Source organism: Pseudophryne corroboree, chromosome 6 (genome assembly GCF_028390025.1).
Source record: "Pseudophryne corroboree isolate aPseCor3 chromosome 6, aPseCor3.hap2, whole genome shotgun sequence".
In the NCBI taxonomy this organism is placed as follows: domain Eukaryota; kingdom Metazoa; phylum Chordata; class Amphibia; order Anura; family Myobatrachidae; genus Pseudophryne; species Pseudophryne corroboree.
The window spans coordinates 505,188,352-505,208,729 of record NC_086449.1 but is presented as its reverse complement, the minus strand read 5'-3'; the positions used below and the strand labels follow the sequence as shown (position 1 = coordinate 505,208,729).

General features: G+C 45.6%; 1 protein-coding gene across 11 annotated transcripts in view; it reads left to right on the top strand.

Annotated features, from left to right (window-relative positions):
* The window catches only part of NAV3 (neuron navigator 3), a 1,127,960-nt gene that overhangs the window by 1,071,242 nt on the left and 36,340 nt on the right, over positions 1 to 20,378 (top strand). For all 11 annotated transcript variants that reach the window (XM_063927407.1, XM_063927402.1, XM_063927399.1 and 8 more), the window contains one exon: positions 12,203 to 12,339. In XM_063927407.1, coding sequence (XP_063783477.1) covers positions 12,203 to 12,339 — 137 coding nt within the window. The remainder of the gene's footprint in view (positions 1 to 12,202; positions 12,340 to 20,378) is intronic.

The following is a 20,378-nucleotide window of genomic DNA, read 5'->3' as shown; positions in this document are numbered from 1 at the left end:
GTCGGAAGATCTCTTGTATGAATACTTGAGCCAACTTGGAAGCTGACGGAAGACCGGTGAGAGGAATGAAGTGTGCCATCTTGGTGAACCGGTCAACTACCACCCAGATGGTATTGAACTTGTTGCACATGGGTAAGTCTGTAATGAAATCCATCGACAAGTGGGTCCATGGTCGACGGGGAACGGATAGTGGAACCAGTTGCCCCGCAGGCGACTGGCGGGATACTTTATGTTGGGCACACTTTGGGCAAGATGCAATAAACTCCAAGACGTCCTTTTTCAGAGTTGGCCACCAATAGGACCTAGAGATAAACTCCAGGGTTTTTTGGATACCTGTATGTCCGGCAAAACGGGAAGCATGGGCCCAATGCATGAGCTTCTTCCTTAGCATCGGCTTCACAAAACTTTTCCCTGATGGGGGCGTAGAGTCCATCCCTACCGTGGAGAATGCCAACGGATTTATAATAGGATGCTTGTCTGAAGACTCTGACTCATTTTCTTGCTCCCATGAGCGGGAAAGGGCATCGGCCTTGCGATTCTGAGAGCCCGGACAGAACTGGAGTTTAAAGTCGAACCTGGAAAAGAAAAGTGCCCATCTGGCCTGACGAGGGTTGAGACATTGTGCGCCCTTCAGGTATAAAAGGTTCTTGTGGTCTGTAAGTATGGTGATTGAATGAGAAGCTCCCTCCAACAGATACCTCCACTCTTCTAGAGCGAGCTTGATGGCTAGCAACTCCTGGTCGCCAATGGCATAGTTGCGCTCAGCTGGGGAGAACTTCCGGGAGAAGAAACTGCAAGGGTGTAAATGGCCATCTTTAGCCCTCTGAGATAACACCGCTCCTACTCCAACGGAGGAGGCATCCACCTCTAAGATGAAAGGAGAGTCGATGTCAGGCTGTTTCAGAACAGGCGCAGAGATGAACCTTTGTTTTAAAAGATGAAATGCTTGCATGGCTTCTTCAGACCACTTGGACGGGTTAGCACCCTTCTTAGTGAAAGCAGTAATAGGCGCCACAATGGTGGAAAAGTCTCGTATAAACTTTCGGTAATAGTTGGCGAACCCTAAGAACCTCTGGACCCCTTTGAGGGTTAAGGGTACCGGCCAATTTTGGATTGCTTGTAGTTTCTCAGGATCCATCTCTAGTCCGGAACCGGACACAATGTACCCTAGAAACGGAATGGACTTGACTTCAAAGACGCATTTTTCTAATTTGCAATAGAGATGATTGACACGGAGACGGGACAGAACCTCTTTAACCCAAAAACGATGTTCCTCTAAATCGTTGGCAAAAATGAGGATATCGTCTAGATAGACCACGACATGACGGTATAGAATGTCTCTGAAGATCTCATTGACGAAATACTGGAAGACAGCTGGAGCATTGCTCAATCCGAAGGGCATGACGAGGTACTCATAATGTCCGTCACGGGTGTTAAAGGCGGTCTTCCACTCGTCACCCTCACGGATCCGGATGAGATTGTATGCACCTCGCAAGTCCAGCTTTGTAAAGATGGTAGCTCCGCTAACTCTGTCAAAGAGCTCAGTAATCAGGGGTAAAGGATAGCGGTTCTTGATGGTAATGTCGTTCAAACCTCTGTAGTCGATGCACGGCCGCAGACCACCATCTTTCTTTTTTACAAAAAAGAAGCCTGCGCCGGCTGGAGAAGAAGAAGGTCGAATGAACCCCTTTGCTAGGTTCTCTTTAATATATTCCTCCATAGAATGCGTCTCAGGCAGAGACAACGGATAAGTTCGGCCTCGAGGTGGAACCTTCCCTGGAACGAGATCAATCGGACAGTCCCATTCTCTATGAGGAGGAAGGATATCAGCAGAAGCTTTACTGAACACATCCGTGAAATCTTGATATGGAGGAGGTGGAACATCAGACGACCTGGGGGAGGAAGAACAGACAGGCAATACTTTAAACAAACATGTCTCAGCACAGGAGGAACCCCATGCCAGGATTTGCGTAGTCGTCCAATCAATTGTAGGATTGTGAAGACGGAGCCATGGAAGGCCCAGGACCACAGGATGTGTGGCTCTTGGAATCACTAAAAAAGAAATAAGTTCGGAATGAAGAACTCCCACTCTCAGACGAACTGGTAGAGTCCTTAAAGAAATAACTGCATCAAAAATTTTGCTGCCATCCACGGCAGTTAAAGAAATGGACGAAGGAAGTCTCTCGGTGGGTAGGGACCACCGTTTAACATAGGCTTCGGTAATAAAGTTCCCAGCCGCTCCGGAATCAAGGAGGGCAATGACGTTCCGATAACGTTGAGCAACTTGAAGCGAGACTGGGAGATTACAATCTTGAGGAGATGGAGAGGAGATCATTACTCCTAGCCGGCCCTCTCCTTGGCGAGCTAGGATTTGGAGTTTCCCGGACGTTTGGGACAGACATTAATGGTGTGAGACGGAGCTGCACAATAGAGACAGAGAAACTCGGAGAGACGTCTTCGGCGCTCAGCAGGAGTTAAACGGGAACGGACAAGTTGCATGGGCTCATCTTTAGATGGTGACAGTTGACGAGGAGGAGGAGCAGAAGATTTTGGAGCAGATGATCTTCCACGCTCAGTTGCTCTCTCTCTGAAACGTAAATCAACTTTCGTGCAGAGTGAGATTAGCTCATCTAACTTAGAAGGTAAGTCTCTGGTAGCTAACTCATCTTTAATACGCTCAGATAAGCCATGCCAGAATGCAGCATACAGGGCCTCGTCGTTCCATGCCAGTTCGGATGCCAGGATCTGGAACTGTATCAGATATTGTCCTACAGTACGTGACCCCTGGCGTAAACGGAGAATCTCGGATGAAGCTGAGGTTACCCGGCCTGGCTCGTCGAAGATGCGCCTGAATGTTGACACGAAGGCAGTGTAGGAAGATAGCAGGGTGTCGGACCTCTCCCATAACGGTGATGCCCAATCAAGGGCTGAGCCACTGAGAAGAGAAATAATGTAGGCAATTTTTGTACGGTCACTGGGAAAATTGCCAGGTTGTAGCTCAAACTGAATCTCACACTGGTTGAGAAATCCCCTGCAGAATCTTGGAGATCCGTCAAATTTTGCTGGCGTTGGAAGATGAAGACGTGGAGCAGAAATGGGTAAGGTGGGTGGGGTTATAGCTGGAGTCACTGTGGTTGACGCACCAGACACGCCTGATCCACGGAGAGTTGTCTGAATCCCATCCAGCCGAGTAGAGAGATCCTGGAGACAGCGGATGATGTGGCCCTGTGCAGCCTCCTGATGTTCTAGTCGGGCTGCCAGTTCTTGCATCGGCCTGGCCGCTTGATCCTGGTCTCCGGCTGGATTCATTAGGTCAGTGCTTACTGTCACAACTGAGGGCCTGAGCTGACGGGAGGCAGCCTCAGTTGTAGGGGCTGAGATGTACCGGAACCTGGGAGGTTGTATCAGACCCCTGGACATGTAAGTAACATGAATAATAACTGCCCGAAGGCGTGACCACGACAACTTGGATAAAAGTCAATGATGTTTATTATGACAACTCCGCAACACAGCAGCAGTAAAAGAAAACGTAAAAGTCAGCAAAGAATAAATACAGTTCCTGGGTACTACAGGATGGCAGGAGCCGCAGGGCACTGGTAGTGTGAGATAGTTCTTATGATCTTCTAGATGGAAAGTCCTTACCAGGCCCGACTGTAGCAATGGAGATAACCCAGGATTGTGCCAGCTGGTGTTCCAGGAAAAGCTGGGTTGCTGAAGATAAAACAGCTGCTGTGAAAACTGGCTGGAACCAGACTGTTGTTAGCACGGAGTGGATACTGGCTGGAACCAGTTAAATAATAAATGAACTTGGGAGCGATGAAATATGAACTGAAATGTAGAACTTGAGAGCGGAGAAATAATAATACCGGTGGAGAGTGGTAAAGTGTAGAAAGGACACCGGCCCTTTAAGGGAAGCTGTACTCTGCTGGAAGCTGAGCTGGAAGCAGGTAATGTTGTAGCTGGAAACGGATGAATCCACAATGGATTGGAGAGTCAGGCTACACCGCAGGTGGAATGCTGGTGCGGGTCTCTATGGTGGAAGTCTTGAGACAGGAGCTGGAACCTGGAAGACAATCACAGGAGAGAGACAAACAGGAACTAGGTTTGACAACCAAAGCACTGACGCCTTCCTTGCTCAGGCACAGTGTATTTATACCTGCAGCAAGGAAGGGATTGGCTAGGCAATTATGCAGATTAACAATACTGACAACAGATTGGAGCAAATGATCAGCTGACAGAATCCAAGATGGCTGCGCCCATGCAGACACTTGGAGGGAAGTTTGGTTTGTAATCCATGTGGTAATGAAAACAGTAATGGCGGCGCCGGCCACTGGAGACAGGAGACGCCAGGCTGACAAGTGCACATCCAACCACGCGGACACAGCGGAGGCCGCGGCTGACGTAATCGCCACTCTGACACTCTGCATGCAGAAGCTCAGGGACGGCGGCGGAGGCCGCGGGAGACGCCATGCCAGATGTAATAAGGCGTTACTGTGACAGCGTCTCAGAGAGACAGGAGAGGATGCAGGAATGTGAACATCAGGATAACAGATGGAATCCGGTCCTGGAGCGCTGAGCCAGCCTTAGGAGGCATCTGATGGGTAAGAAATGGCGTCCAGATACCCGGATCGTGACAGTCTGAACTTCAGGTACTGAAGCTAGTTCTTTCTGGAAGAAAATCGACAGAGCCGAGATCTGTACCTTAATGGAGCCTAATTTTAGGCCCATAGACACTCCTGCTTGTAGGAAATGCAGAAATCGACCTAGTTGAAATTCCTCTGTTGGGGCCTTTTTTGGCCTCACACCAAGCAACATATTTTCGCCATATGCGGTGATAATGTTTTGCAGTTACATCTTTCCTGGCTTGAATCAGCGTAGGAATGACTTCCTCCGGAATGCCCTTTTCCTTTAGGATCCGGCGTTCAACCGCCATGCCGTCAAAACGTAGCCGCGGTAAGTCTTGGAACAGACAGGGCCCCTGCTGCCGCAGGTCCTGTCTGAGCGGCAGAGGCCATGGGTCCTCTGATATAATTTCTTGAAGTTCTGGGTACCAAGCTCTTCTTGGCCAATCCGGAACCACGAGTATCGTTCTTACTCCTCGCCTTCCTGTTATTCTCAGTACCTTTTGTATGAGAGGCAGAGGGGGGAACACATAAACCGACTGGTACACCCACGGTGTTACCAGAGCGTCCACAGCTATCGCCTGAGGGTCCCTTGACCTGGCGCAATATCTTTTATAGCTTTTTGTTGTGGCCTTTCCCAATGGTGTACAATCCTTTGGAAGACTTCTGGATGAAATCCTCACTCTCCCGGGTGGAGGTCGTGTCTGCTGAGAAGATCTGCTTCCCAGTCGTCCACTCCGGGAATGAACACTGCTGACAGTGTTAACACATGATTTTCCGCCCATCGGAGAATCCTTGTGGCTTCTGCCATCGCCATCCTGCTTCTTGTGCCGCCCCGTTGGTTTACATGGGCGACTGCCGTGATGTTGTCTGATTGGATCAGTACCGGCTGGTTTTGAAGCAGAGGCCTTGCCTGACTCAGGGCATTGTAAATGGCCCTCAGTTCCCGAATATTTATGTGTAGGGAAGTCACCTGACTTGACCAAAGTCCCTGGAAGTTTCTTCCCTGTGTGACTGCCCCCCAGCCTCAAAGGCTGGCATCCATGGTCACTAGTACCTAGTCCTGTATGCCGAACCTGCGGCCCTCTTGAAGATGGGCACTCTGCAGCCACCACAGTAGAGATACCCTGGTCCTTGAAGACAGGGTTATCAGCCGATGCATCTGAAGATGTGATCCGGACCACTTGTCCAACAGGTCCCACTGAAAAGTTCTTGCATGGAACCTGCCGAATGGGATTGCTTTGTAGGAAGCTACCATTTTTCCCAGGACTCGCGTGCAATGATGCACCGATACCTGTTTTGGCTTCAGGAGGTCTCTGACTAGAGATGACAGCTCCTTGGCTTTCTCCTCCGGGAGAAACACTTATTTCTGTTCTGTGTCCAGAACCATCCCCAGGAACAGTAGACGTGTCGTAGGAACCAGCTGTGACTTTGGACTGTTTAGAATCCAACCGTGCTGTTGTAGCACTTTCCAAAATAGTGCTACCCCGACTAGCAACTGCTCCTTGGACCTTGCCCTTATAAGGAGATTGTCCAAGTACGGGATAATTAAAACTCCCTTTTTTCGAAGGAGTATCATCATTTCGGCCATTACCTTGGTAAACACCCTCGGTGCCATGTACAGTCCAAACGGCAGTGTCTGGACTTGGTAATGGTAATCCTGTACCACAAATCTGAGGTACTCCTGGCGAGGATGGTAAATGGGGACATGCAGGTAAGCATCCTTGATGTCCCGGGATCCCATGTAATCCCCCTCGTCCAGGCTTGCAATAACAGCCCTGAGCGATTCCATCTTGAACTTGAATTTTTTTATGTATGTGTTCAAGGATTTTAAATATAAAATGGGTCACACCGAACCATGCGGTTTCGGTACCCCAAACCGTGTGGAATAGTAACCCCGTCCTTGTTGAAGTAGGGGCACCTTGAGTATTACCTGCTGGGAATACAGCTTATTAATTGCCTCTAGCGCAGCCTCCCTGCCTGAGGGAGTTGTCGGCAAGGCATATTTGAGGAAACGGCGGGGGGGAGACATCTCGAATTCCAGCTTGTACCCCTGAAATACTACTTGAATGAAACAAGGATCCACCTGTGAGCGAGCCCACTGATCGCTGAAATTTTTGAGACGGCCCCCCACCGTACCTGGCTACACCTGTGGAGCCCCCGTGTCATGCTGTGGACTCAGAGGAAGCGAGAGAAGAATTTTGATTCTGGGAACAGGCTGACTGGTGCAGCTTTTTCCCTCTTCCCATGTCTCTGTACAGAAAGGAAGCGCCTTTGACCCGCTTGCTTTTCTGAAGCCGAAAGGACTGTACCTGATAATACAGTGCTTTCTTAGTCTGTGAGGAAACCTGAGGTAAAAATATTTCTTCCCAGCTGTTGCTGTGGATACGAGGTCCCAGAGACCATCCCCAAATAATTCCTCACCCTTATAAGGCAGAATCTCTATGCGCCTTTTAAAGTCAGCATCACCTGTCCAGTGACAGGTCTCTAATACCCTCCTGACAGAATGGACATTACATTCATTTTGGATGCCAGCCGGCAAAATATCCCTCTGTGCATCCCTCATATATAAGACGACGTCTTTAATATGTTCTCATGTTTGACAGGGTCACCGACCACGCTGCAGCAGCACGATCTGCAGGTCTCAGTCTAGTACCTGAGTGTGTAAATACAGACTTCAGGATAGCCTCCTGCTTTTTATCAACAGGTACCTTCAAAGTGGCCGTTCCTAAAACGGCAGTGCCACCTTTTTTGACAACCGTGTGAGCGCCTTATCCACCCTAGGGGATATCTCCCAGCGTAACTTATCCTCTGGCGGGAAAGGGTACGCCATCAGTAACTTTTTAGAAATTACCAGTTTCTTATCGGGGGGAACCCACGCTTTTCACACACTTCATTCATTCATCTGATGGGGGAACAAAACACTGCCTGCTTTTTCTCCCCAACATAAAAACCCATTTTTAGAGGGTTAATGTCAGAAATGTGTAACACATTTTTTTTTTTATTGCCGGGATCAAGTCACGGATGTTCCTAGTGGATTGTGTATATGTCTCAACCTTGTCGACACTGGAGTCAGACTCCGTGTCGACATCTGTGTCTGCCATCTGAGTGAGCGGGCGTTTTTGAGCCCCTGATGGCCTTTGAGACGCCTGGGCAGGCGCGGACTGAGAAGCCGGCTGTCCCACAGCTGTTACGTCATCCACCCTTTTATGTAAGGAGTTGACACTGTCGGTTAATACCTTTCACCTAACCATCCACTCTGGTGTCGGCCCCACAGGGGGCGACATCACATTTATCGGCATCTGCTCCGTCACCATATAAGCCTCCTCATTAAACATGTCGACACAGCCGTACCGACACACCGCACACACACAGGGAATGCTCTGACTGAGGACAGGACCCCACAAAGCCCTTTGGGGAGACAGAGAGAGAGTATGCCAGCACACACCAGAGCGCTATATAATGTGGGGATTAACACTATAACTGAGTGAAATTTCCCCAATAGCTGCTTGTATATATAATATTGCGCCTAAATTTAGTGCCCCCCCTCTCTTTTTAACCCTTTGAGCCTGAAAACTACAGGGGAGAGCCTGGGGAGCTTTCTTCCAGCTGCACTGTGAAGAGAAAATGGCGCCAGTATGTCTGAGGGAGATAGCTCCGCCCCTTTTTCGCGGACTTTTCTCCCGCTTTTTTCTGGATTCTGGCAGGGGTATTTACCACATATATAGCCTCTGGGGCTATATATTGTGGTATTTTTGCCAGCCAAGGTGTTTTTATTGCTGCTCCGGGCGCCCCCCCCCAAGCGCCCTGCACCCTCAGTGACCGGAGTGTGAAGTGTGTATGAGGAGCAATGGCGCACAGCTGCAGTGCTGTGCGCTACCTTGGTGAAGACTGATGTCTTCTGCCGCCGATTTTCCGGACCTCTTCTTGCTTCTGGCTCTGTAAGGGGGACGGCGGCGCGGCTCCGGGACCGAACACCAAGGCTGGGCCTGCGGTCGATCCCTCTGGAGCTAATGGTGTCTAGTAGCCTAAGAAGCCCAAGCTGGCTGCAAGCAGGCAGGTTCGCTTCTTCTCCCCTTAGTCCCTCGCTGCAGTGAGCCTGTTGCCAGCAGGTCTCACTGAAAATAAAAAACCTAATTCTATACTTTCTTTCTAGAAGCTCGGGAGAGCCCCTAGTGTGCATCCAACCTCGGCCGGGCACAAAATCTAACTGAGGCTTGGAGGAGGGTCATAGTGGGAGGAGCCAGTGCAAACCAGGTGACCTAAAGCTTTCTTTAGTTGTGCCCAGTCTCCTGCGGAGCCGCTATTCCCCATGGTCCTTACGGAGTTCCCAGCATCCACTAGGACGTCAGAGAAAAATAGATATCAGTACACACAAGCCCTAAAGGACAGTGTGCACTGCGGGGCATGAACCCTGAGCCAGTCTAGTCCGTGGCGGGCACCGCGGCTCGTGGCCCGTGACCGCCGCGTAACATGCCGCCAAAACCGCACCAGGGACCTGCTAACCGATACCCCGGTGCTAACACTCACTGCACCTTTCGCTCTTCGGCATCTGTTATATGGTGGCGGCCAGTGGCTAGCTGGTGGCGTTGGCACATACACTAACGGTGTGTGAACAGCACCTCAGGAGCTCAGTGTCCTGTCAGTTGGGATTACGAACCATTAACCCTCAAGAGGTTGGTTCAGTCCCCCCTCTAAGTCCCACGAAGCAGGTAGACTGGTTGCCAACCAGGACTACCTGAAAATAATAAACTAAAACAAAAAATAAAGGAAATGCACCCGGCTCCTTGGGCACATTTTTCTAAACTGAGTCTGGTAGGAGGGGCATAGAGGAGAGGAGCCAGCACACACATACTTACACTAAAGGTTTTAAAGTGCCATGCTCCAGTGGATTCGATCTATACCCCATGGTACTAAAGTACAGATCCCCAGTATCCACTAGGACGCAAGAGAAAAACTAATTACTATTTGTATATACAATCAGTTCTTATATCATTTATTATTAGAGATGAGAGCCAGACCATTTTTTCTGGTTTTGGTTCTAATTCATTGTCCGGTTTTGGATTTCTGCTGTGATCGGTTTTGGTTTTGGATTTCCCCCCAGAAAATGTGACAAAAAAAGCTAAAAACACATCATTTGTGCCTCTTTTTCTTCCTAGGGTATTATTAACCTTAATAACATTAATTTTCAGCCAGTTTTGACAACCTCACAGTTCACAATATTGTTTACATCCGCTTTAGGCCAAAGGCTGCAGCGAGCTGACTGGTTACTAAGGGGCAGATGTATTAACCTGGAGAAGGCATAAGGAAGTGATAAACCAGTGATATGTGCAAGGTGAAAAAGGCACCAGCCAATCAGCTCCCATATGTAAATTAACAGTTAGGATCTCATTGGCTGGTGCCTTTATCACCTTGCACATATCACTGGTTTATCACTTCCTTATGCCCTCTCCAGGTTAATACATCTGCCCCTAAGTGACAAAGCAGCAGGCAGAAACACATGGCAGTTTATAGCATACACAGGTAGATGTATAAATTTTTATTTTTGGTGCGTTATGGATGCTGGAGCATATCGCAGTTTTTTACCGGCGATATGCTCTCGCACTTCACCTGAATGTATGTCCCCCTGGTGAGGTCTTTTACCGCTGCGCTATGTTGGCCCGCTGGTGAAGTGTGCTCCTGTGTCCTTGCGGCTGTCGGTGTGGGTCTGCGCATGCACACGAGACCTCCTTCCCACTGTCCTCCGCTCCTGTAGTAGTGCGCATGCGCGTCCTCTGTCCTGTGATGCCGTGGATGTGTGCCGAGGTGGCGGGTTACAATTAACTTTATTCAAAATATCACAAACAAACATGGCCGCCGGCAGAAAAAAATACATTTGGGAGCCGCACCGCATGGAAAACAACAGCGAAGTCGAAGACTGCAGGCGCCGAAGTGGAGATCCGAAAAAGCCCTTCATACATTGGTAAGTCCTGCCGCCGCCAGCTAGAGGGTGGTGACGGCGAAAAGGGGAGGGGCCCATAGCGCAGCACGAAAAAAACAACCAAATCCTCATTCATACATCGGGAGGTGCGGTAACTGCAGCAAATAGCGTGCGCAGTTACCATTTTTACACAGAAAAACAGTTCATACATCTACCCCACAGTATCTAAACATTTTCTACCAGTGGTAGAAATGAAAAGTGGTGCATGGCTGGTGGCAGTAGCTGCAGCTCTAGTATTTGGTTGCTCTTATCTAATCTGATCACTATCCAATTTTCAATTCGCGGATCACTGCTTGGAGTCACATGACTTATAGATGCATGTGAGCAATGCCCACTAAGGTAAAGCGCACCAAAAAGTACATAGACATATTTATTTTTTAATTTTTAGCTTGCAGCTTGGTTCAAAGTGTGTGGAGTCACAGGGCTTATATATGCATGTGAACAAAGCACACTAGGGTAAAGCGCACCAAACAACATCTTGTTTAGAATCCAAAACCAGCGAGACTCTGACGCTGTAGAAGCTGAGTCTGGTGGGAAAACCCGAGCCGCGGGAAGCCTCGGATCCTGGAAGTTCGGAGCAGCTTGGATTCTGTACCACTCATCTCTTTTAATTATAAATAGTGATTTATTATACAGTATCACCATTTCCGTGTTTATAATGTATTGCAAGGAATATATTACTATTGATATTAGGAATCACTTGAGATTTCTGTAACATATATTAAAACATTCTTCCTATATCGTTAACACTTATATGGTCACAGAAATCCTTTGGGATAATGCATGGGAGTGCAATATCCCATATACTGCATGACAGCACAATTTTGTAAAGTAAACATCATGTCAAACAGATGCAATTTATTTACTATACATATTGCTCTCAGAACGTAGGTAAACCATTTATGTATTAATATATCAATACTTATTTACTGGCTGATTTTACTTTTACCTGTAAGTTTCTTGATGCTTTCAGCAACCACAAAATCTCAGTCTGTGCAATGTTTGTAATGCTGACGTAGCTGTTGTGCCCACTCAGATGTGTACATTTGGCAGTTTTCCTTCATGCCTATGAATAGTTACTATGGTGAAGTTCATTATTTTGCATCTTTAAAATCCTTCATCTCCAAGTGCTGTGAAATGCAATGCCTCTGATTATAAATCAAAGTCTTTCAAAGCAAGCGTTCTCGCTCTAATGGTTAGCTTTGAGTAAAAACATTGCTGTTGCACACAGACTGAAAGGCACATCATTTTTAGTTTGCAAATGAAATTAGTCATTTAGGGGGATATTTACCAAAGCTTGGAGAGAGATAAAGTACCAATCAATCAACTCCTGGCATATTTTAAAACACAGCTTTTAAATGACAGAAGCTGATTGATTAGTACTTTATCTCTCTCCTCAGTCTCACTGTCCAAGGTTTGATAATCTCCTCCTTAGTCAATGTGCTACATTAGTGCTCCAATGGGTCCATTATTGGTATCGTATACTTTAAACTACTTTGGGAGATTGAATCATTCTCTGTGGGTATTGCATCTTGTTTGTTTAGTGTTTAGAATTGTATGGTTATAGTTTGTTAACCCATTGCCTTTTGTTTGATTTCAGGAGTTGCGACAGTACCTAGCCAATCTTGCAGACCAGTGCACAGACCTCCCGCTAGTGATAATACTTGATAATCTTCACCATATAGGATCTCTGAGTGACATTTTCAATGGATTTTTAAACTGTAAATATAGTAAATGGTATGAAATTTGCTTTATGGCTTACATGTGTATGCACTTGTTATTACGTTTGCTTGCCTACATTTGGTTGCTATTTTGCTGTCGTTCACACAATCATAACAAAACTGACTATTTTGTATCTCTGGATTAACAGATTAATGACCAATGGCAATGGGTAAACTGATTATTTGAAATATGCTAATCTAGTGTACACAAGGTAGTGCAGTTTCTTTTTATTGCTGTCTCGTTAACCTATTTCAAACACGTTGACACACATCATCTCACAGCTAGTCCCTCTGTGTAAAGTCACAGGAAACTCATTCTGTCAACGCACTGGAGAGATATAATGAATTCCACCTGGAGTTCACTGCAGTTTTGTGCTATGATGAGTGTTGAAAGTAGCTTTTTCTCAGTTACTGAGTATATTGATCAATAAGCTTGTTGCATCCAGAATCAATAGTTTGTGGGCTTTGTAGAAATTGGCAGAACATTAATACACGGTTTCAAATAATCCACAATATAATATATACAGTCATATATCGCAAAGCATGTTATATATGAAAGTATGAGTATCCCCATAGGTGGAGTTATTTATCCCCATACTGTATGGGGATAAATAACTCCACCTATGGGGATACTCATACTTTCATGTATAACATGCTTTGCGATATATGACTGTATATATTATATATTATGACTGAATATATTATATTGTGGATTATTTCATGTATAACATGCTAATTATAAATGTTACGGCAATGCTGACTGGTTGCCATGGGCAATGTCTCCACTTTTATCACTGCTTAGTGGATTTATACTTCCAGCATACCAGCGAGTCTTGTTGCAAATCATTCCAACCAATACATTTGCATCATACCTTCTGACATTTCAGCCAGCCCGTTGTGAGACACCATAGTGGCTTTACCTGGTGGGAGGGGCGAGGGGGCGTAGTGCAGTGATGATGTTATCACTGCTCCAGAACCCAGGAAGTGGGCGGATATGGGAAGTATCTATACTCTTTAGGCCTACGGGAGAGTTCCCATAGATCAGGGAGTAGACAAGTATGATTTATTTGGAAACACCTTTACTACCTGTTACGACTTCCACCACAGTCAATTCAAGAAAAAAATACACAGGAGTAAATGTAATAGGGGTAGAGTTGCCATAGGTGCAGGGCTAAACATTTACAAAGCACAACCAACCTGGTTTTGTCTTGTAAATAATTGCCTCTTTAAAAATACGGGCATACTCGCCCGAAGTCCCACACTTCCGGCAACTCGGACTGTATTACATTTACCCCATGGTTTGAAACTACTCACTTTAAAATGTAGTTCTTATTTTGATATGTATATTTTGAATGATATGTGAATCTACTTAATTCTATCAATTGTTTTTGTTATTATGCCAAACCAATTCCTTTTGCTGGGAAGAACACTCTTGGAGCCATGGGCAATGGACATTGCTGTCCACTAGATTTATGAAATGATTATGACAAAATCTCCCTACAAATAGTATAACAGTAAAATAAAGATCATTGTCAGAAAACATTTTGTAAATAAATAGTGTAGTTTGGCTATTTGTTTTATACAAATTTTGTATTGTAAAAATTGTTAAACGTGTAAAAATTGTTAAACGTTTTCCTCGTTAACATTTGGTGAGTGCATGGACAATTCAAGGTTGATTGCAAAAGCAAAATCTTACATAGAAACATAGAATTTGACGGCAGATAAGAACCACTTGGCCCATCTAGTCTGCCCCCTTTTTTTTTATCCTTTAGGTAATCTCAACCCTTTTTGAACCTTAATTCTTTGTAAGGATATTCATATGCCTATCCCAAGCATGTTTAAATTGCTCTACAGTCTTAGCCTCTACCACCTCTGATGGGAGACTATTCCACTTATCCACTACCCTTTCTGTGAAGTAATTTTTCCTTAAATTTCCCCTGAACCTCCCCCCCCTCCAGTTTCAGTGTATGTCCTCGAGTTCTAATATTTCTCTTCCTTTGAAGAATGTTTCCCTCCTGAACTTTGTTAAGACCCTTGATATATTTGAAAGTTTCTATCATGTCCCCCCTTTCCCTTCTCTCCTCCAAACTATACATGTTAAGATTTTTTAGCCTTTCCGGGTACGTTTTGTGATGTAGGCCATGCACCATTTTAGTTGCCCTTCTTTGTACACTCTCTAATGTATTTATATCCTTCTGGAGATATGGTCTCCAGAACTGGACACAGTATTCCAGATGGGGCCGCACCAATGACCTATACAGTGGCATTATCACTTCTTTTGTCCTACTACTGATTCCTCTCCCTATGCAACCAAGCATCTGACTTGCCTTTCTCATTGCTTTGTTGCATTGCTTTCCTGCCTTCAAGTCACTTGAAATAGTGACTCCTAAATCCTCCTCAGTAGTTTCCATTATAGTACCCTTGATACTATATTTAGCCTTTAGGTTTTTGAGACCCAAGTGCATGATTTTGCATATTTTAGCATTAAACTGTAGTTGCCACGTTCTTGACCATTTCTCAAGCCTACCTAGGTCATCAATCATTTGTTTTACCCCTCCCGGTGTGTCTACCCTGTTGCATATCTTTGTATCATCTGCAAAAAGGCATACCTTCCCTTCAATACCATCTGCAATGTCACCAACAGAGATATTAAAGAGAACTGGACCAAGTACAGATCCCTGGGATACTCCACTGGTAACATTTCCCTCCATAGATTGCACTCCATTAACTACAACTGTCTGTTTCCTATCCTGCAACCAGGTTCTTATCCATTTAACTGTTTTATAATCCACCCCCACGCTTTCAAGTTTATTTAGCAGTCTGCGATGTGGGACAGTGTCAAATGCCTTACTAAAGTCTAGATATGCTACATCTACAGCTCCCCCTTGATCTATTATTTTTGTCACAGAGTCAAAAAAGTCAATAAGATTTGTTTGGCATGATCTAACACCAGTAAATCCATGCTGTTTTGGATCCTGTAAGTGGTTTGATTTAAGATATTCCACAACTCTTTCTTCTCTAATGGACAAAAACCATGGGGGTAATTCTGAGTTGATCGCAGCAGCAAGTTTGTTAGCAATTGGGTAAAACCACGTGCACTGCAGGGGGGGCAGATATAACATGTGCAGAGAGAGTTAGATTTGGGTGGGTTATTTTGTTTCTGTGCAGGGTAAATACTGGCTGATTTATATTTACACTGCAATTTAGATTCAGTTTGAACACACCCCACCCAAATCTAACTCTCTCTGCACATGTTATATCTGTCACCCCCTGCAGTGCACATAGTTTTGCCCAACTGCTAACAAAATTGCTGCTGCGATCAACTCAGAATTAGGCCCCATGTGCACTGCAGGTGGGGCAGATGTAACGTGTGGAGAGAGTTAGATTTGGGTGTGGTGTGTTCAAACTGAAATCTAAATTGCAGTGTAAAAATAAAGCAGCCAGTATTTACCCTGCACAGAAACAATATAACTCAAATCTAACTCTGGCCCTCATTCCGAGTTCATCGCTAGGTAGCTGCTTTTAGCAGCAGTGCAAACGCTAGGCCGCCGCCCTCTGGGAGTGTATCTTAGCTTAGCAGAAGTGCGAACGAAAGGATCGCAGTATTGCTACAAAAAAAGATGGTGCAGTAGCTGCAGACCTACTCCTACCTTGCGATCACAAACACGCCCTGCGTTCGGCCAGCCACTCCCCCGTTATCCCAGCCACTCCTGCGCTTTTAACTGGCACGCCTGCGTTTTTACACACATTCCCCGAAAACGGTCAGTTTCCGCCCAGAAACACCCACTTCCTGTCAATCACTCTGCGGCCAGCAGTGTGACTGAAAAGTGTCGCTAGACCTTGTGTGAAATTACGTCGGCTTTTGTGAAAGTACGACGCGCGTGCGCAGTGCACACTGTGCGCATGCACAGAAATGCCGATTTTTTGCCTGATCGCTGCGCTGCAAACAACGGCAGCTAGCGATCAACTCGGAATGACCCCTTTTCTTCACATGTTATATCTGCCTCCCTGCAATGCACATGGTTTTGCACATTAGAGGAAGATTTTGCTTTTGCAATCAACCTTAAATTAGGTGCAATGTCTGCTAGAAGAAGAATATTATAATTATTGTGTTCGGATGTTGTCTCATGAAATGTCTGGATGGATATATGGTGACCGCATACAAATCTTGTTTCGTTTGTTTAGGTAACAGCAAACTACAACACTATATTGTGGCATCTGTGTTGTAAAGCTGTAGGTTGCGAGAAATTCTGTTGTTATAGCATTTTCTACTGGTAACTACTGTCCAATCCACATAAGAGAAGGGGATAGTTAGAATATCTATCTATCTATCTATCTATCTATCTATCTATCTATCTATCTATCTATCTATCTATCTATCTATCTATCTATCTATCTATCATCTACTAGAGCAATAAAGGAATGTGCCAAAGGATCAGAGCAGTTGCTAGACAAATTGCCTATCTGACTGTCTGTCTATCAAAAAATAATATGGCTGCATAGTGGTCAGCATTGTTGTCTCAGTGTTGGGTGATGGGTTCAATTCATACTTGCCTACTGCAGGCCCCCACACCCATGGATGAGTGGCCAAATCTCCTGCATCCTGCCTGCTTCCTAGTTATGCAGGCAGGATGAAAGGATTATATCTGGGATTTGCAGCTCTGTACACAGGGGATGGGGCTAAATGATGTGAATTTGCGTCACTTAGCCCCACCTCCTCCTGTGGTCATGCACATGGCTGTGGGGTGTATCGACAAGACAGCCTGGTTCTTCTCTGTAAAGTGTCCTGCAGTGTCTCCTCTCTGGGCTTCTCACAGAAAGGAGACCATAAATGTAGGTACTGTAAGTATGGTTCAGTTCCAACTAGGGCACAGTCTATGTGGGGTTTTTAAGCTCTCTCCATGGTTACTTCCCACAGCCAAAAAAATTGTCTGCTGACAAAAATGTACCCCAGTGCGTGTGTGTTAGAGAATTTATTTAGGGGGACATGTACTAAGCAGTGATAAAAGTGGAGAAGTGAGCCAGTGGAGAAGTGGCCCATGGAAATCAATCAGCTGCTCTGTATGTGTTTATAGTATGCAAATTATAAATGTTACGGCAATGCTGACTGGTTGCCATGGGCAACTTCTCCACTGGCTCACGTCTCCACTTTTATCACCGCTTAGTACATGTCCCCCAGACTGTAAGCTGCAATGGTGAAGTGACTGATGTGAATAAATGTTTTCTATACACAATATTATGGCTCTCGCTATATAAACTGTAATAAAAATAATTATATTTAATCCTGCAAGACCGGTGACTATGGAAAGCATGCATACACAAAAGGGGTGTAGTATGAGTGGCCGGGATCCCGGGGGCCAGCATACCGGCGCCGGGATCCTGACCGCCGGCATACCGACAGCTGGGCGAGCGCTAATGAGCCCCTTGCGGGCATGGTGGCGTGCCACGCTATTTATTCTCCCTCCAGGGAGGTCGTGGACCCCCAAGAGGGCGAATATGTGTCGGCATGCCGGCAGTCGGGATTCCGGCGCCAATGTGCTGTCCGCCGGGATCCCGGCCAGCGGCATACTGAAGACTACCTCACAAAAGCTGTATGTAGCAACGTTCACCTGTATGCTTACATGTGCCATTCATAATTGCTGCAGTCCAAGTTTTCTAAGCATATCTGTCTAGTAATGAAAACGGGTGTGGTTCGTTTTATCGACAGTGTTTAGGTCGACCACTATAGGTCGACAGTCACTAGGTCGACATGGATGGAAGGTCGACAGGGTTTCTAGGTCGACATGTGCTAGGTCGACAGGTCTAAAGGTCGACATGAGGATTTTTTTTTTATGTCGTTTTCTTCGTAAAGTGACCGGGATCCCAAATTAGTGCACCGCTTCGCTCGCCATGCTTCGGGCATGGTGCCTTCGCTCCGCTACCGCTTCGCTCGGCACACTTTACCGTTCCAATCGTAGTCCACGTGGATCGTTAAGTATGAACCCCCCCCCCCCAAAAAAAAATGTGAAAAACTCGTGTCGACCTTTAGACCTGTCGACCTAGCACATGTTGACCTAGAAACCCTGTCGACCTTCCATCCATGTCGACCTAGTGACGGTCGACCTATAGTTGTCGACCTAAACATTGTCGACCTAGACACTGTCGATCTTCAGACCGGATCCCATGAAAACCTATTAATGGTACTAATTTCTAGGCCTGAGGAGAACCCCAATCTTTAAATGTATGAAAGGTGTGAAAGAGTGTGAGAATTGCTAACCTTTGTAAAGAAAGCATGGTGTATTTGAGCAATCCCATAGGCTATTAACAAGAATGAAGAAAGACTTGCAGCATATACATTTTGGGCCTGATTATAATGATTCGCCCACAGTCATATCTGAATGTACGTACATAGCGGCAGCTTAAAAACGTAGATATGCTAACTGTTGTCTATCCATCTGTTATTAGTGTGATTTCATGTGTCCTGACCGTACTACCCACTATTGTTTTGTGTCCGTATGTCAGTCATCGTCACTAATATCTGGTCTGGCACCAGCCTCATGCTAGGTGTAAGAGAGCCGTCTGAAACAGGCATCTAACTGCGTCCAAACACCTAACTCAAACATTCAGTGCACTCACATGACACTCCCAGCAGACACAGCTGCTACAGTACGTGTGTCTTAATACTTAATGCCCAGGAACACCTACTTGACATTGGTGTCCGTTTGCATGAGTTCCACAAACCATATTTTCTGATTCAGACACGTGCACAGTGGTCTCAAAGGATGCATCCGTTTCTTCAGATGTGTCTGACTCTTCTTCAGGCCATTTACCTCTGCTGGACCTTTAGAGCACTCACATACTGTATATCTAAGTGTGCCAATGCTGTCCTGTTTACTAAGGAAAACATGTAACAATTGGGGGAGGTTACATGAGCTGTCATTTGTATTAAGGAAGCTTATGTTCAGGAGGAAAATCTTATTCTGTTAATAAGTGTCCATATTAAGATAAATGATACAGAAAACGTATTGCTCTGACAAGGATCACATTACAGTGTAACTTTTTGGGTGTATACTCTATGTTATTTATCTGATACTATTAAGAGTGAATCGCCTGGACGCATCTACAATTTTATCCCTTACTTATCTGTCAAGTGTTCTTAAGCCAGTGATGCTGATTAATAGACTCTGGGCCTTGTTCCGAGATGACGCAAAGCTGGTGTTCCATGCAACAGAGCGATTATCAGCAGACTGCACATGTGCTGCGTTCGCAATGTGCATCTGTCAAGGTACCTTTGCAGTTGCGCTCGCAATGAGGTTTTAACCGCACAGTGATTGACAGGAAGTGACCGTCTGGGGGAGTTAATAGGGAGTGGTTGGAGAAACACAGGTATGTCATGACCATTTTTGGAGCGTGTATATGTCGTCAGCTGTGAGCTCTTACGTACAGAATAATGGCGCCTGCATTATTGCTGCCGTGTCCAGTCTATACATCCGTATGGCTGCCCTAAGCCTGATGTTCCTTGTTCTTGCGTATAGCCTGATTACAGTATGTGCATGGAATTGTTGCAGTTGCTCCAGTGGGCGTCTCTTTCATTTCTGGGTGGCAGCTTCACTTTGCGAAGGCGAGAATATCGTGCTTGCAATTGCATTAGCGTCTATCTCTAAATCAGGCCCTTCTGTTATTTATATACTCATACCAAAATGACAAACACAGAAGTAAGGGTTTGCACTAAACCTCTAGTGATGTTAGACAATGGAGGCAAATTAGTTGGTGTAAATCTGCATATTTGAGGAATGCATTATCTAAATGAAGCAAATCATTTGTGTAATTGACAGTGTTTCCATTTATTATTCCTACTCTGGTTCTTTAAGAAGATTTATCTAAATATAAGAGTTACGGCTTTGTGGTCCTGTACCTGTGATATGCTATGGAGCTGTAGTAAGCACACATCTCCTTGTCTAGTCAGACTAACTCCTTTGTATGATTACATTACCCTTTACCCTTAAGCCATGACGTGATTTCAGACTGAATAAATGAAGGTTGTGGTGTGAACAAAAATGTGTACATTTAAAATAT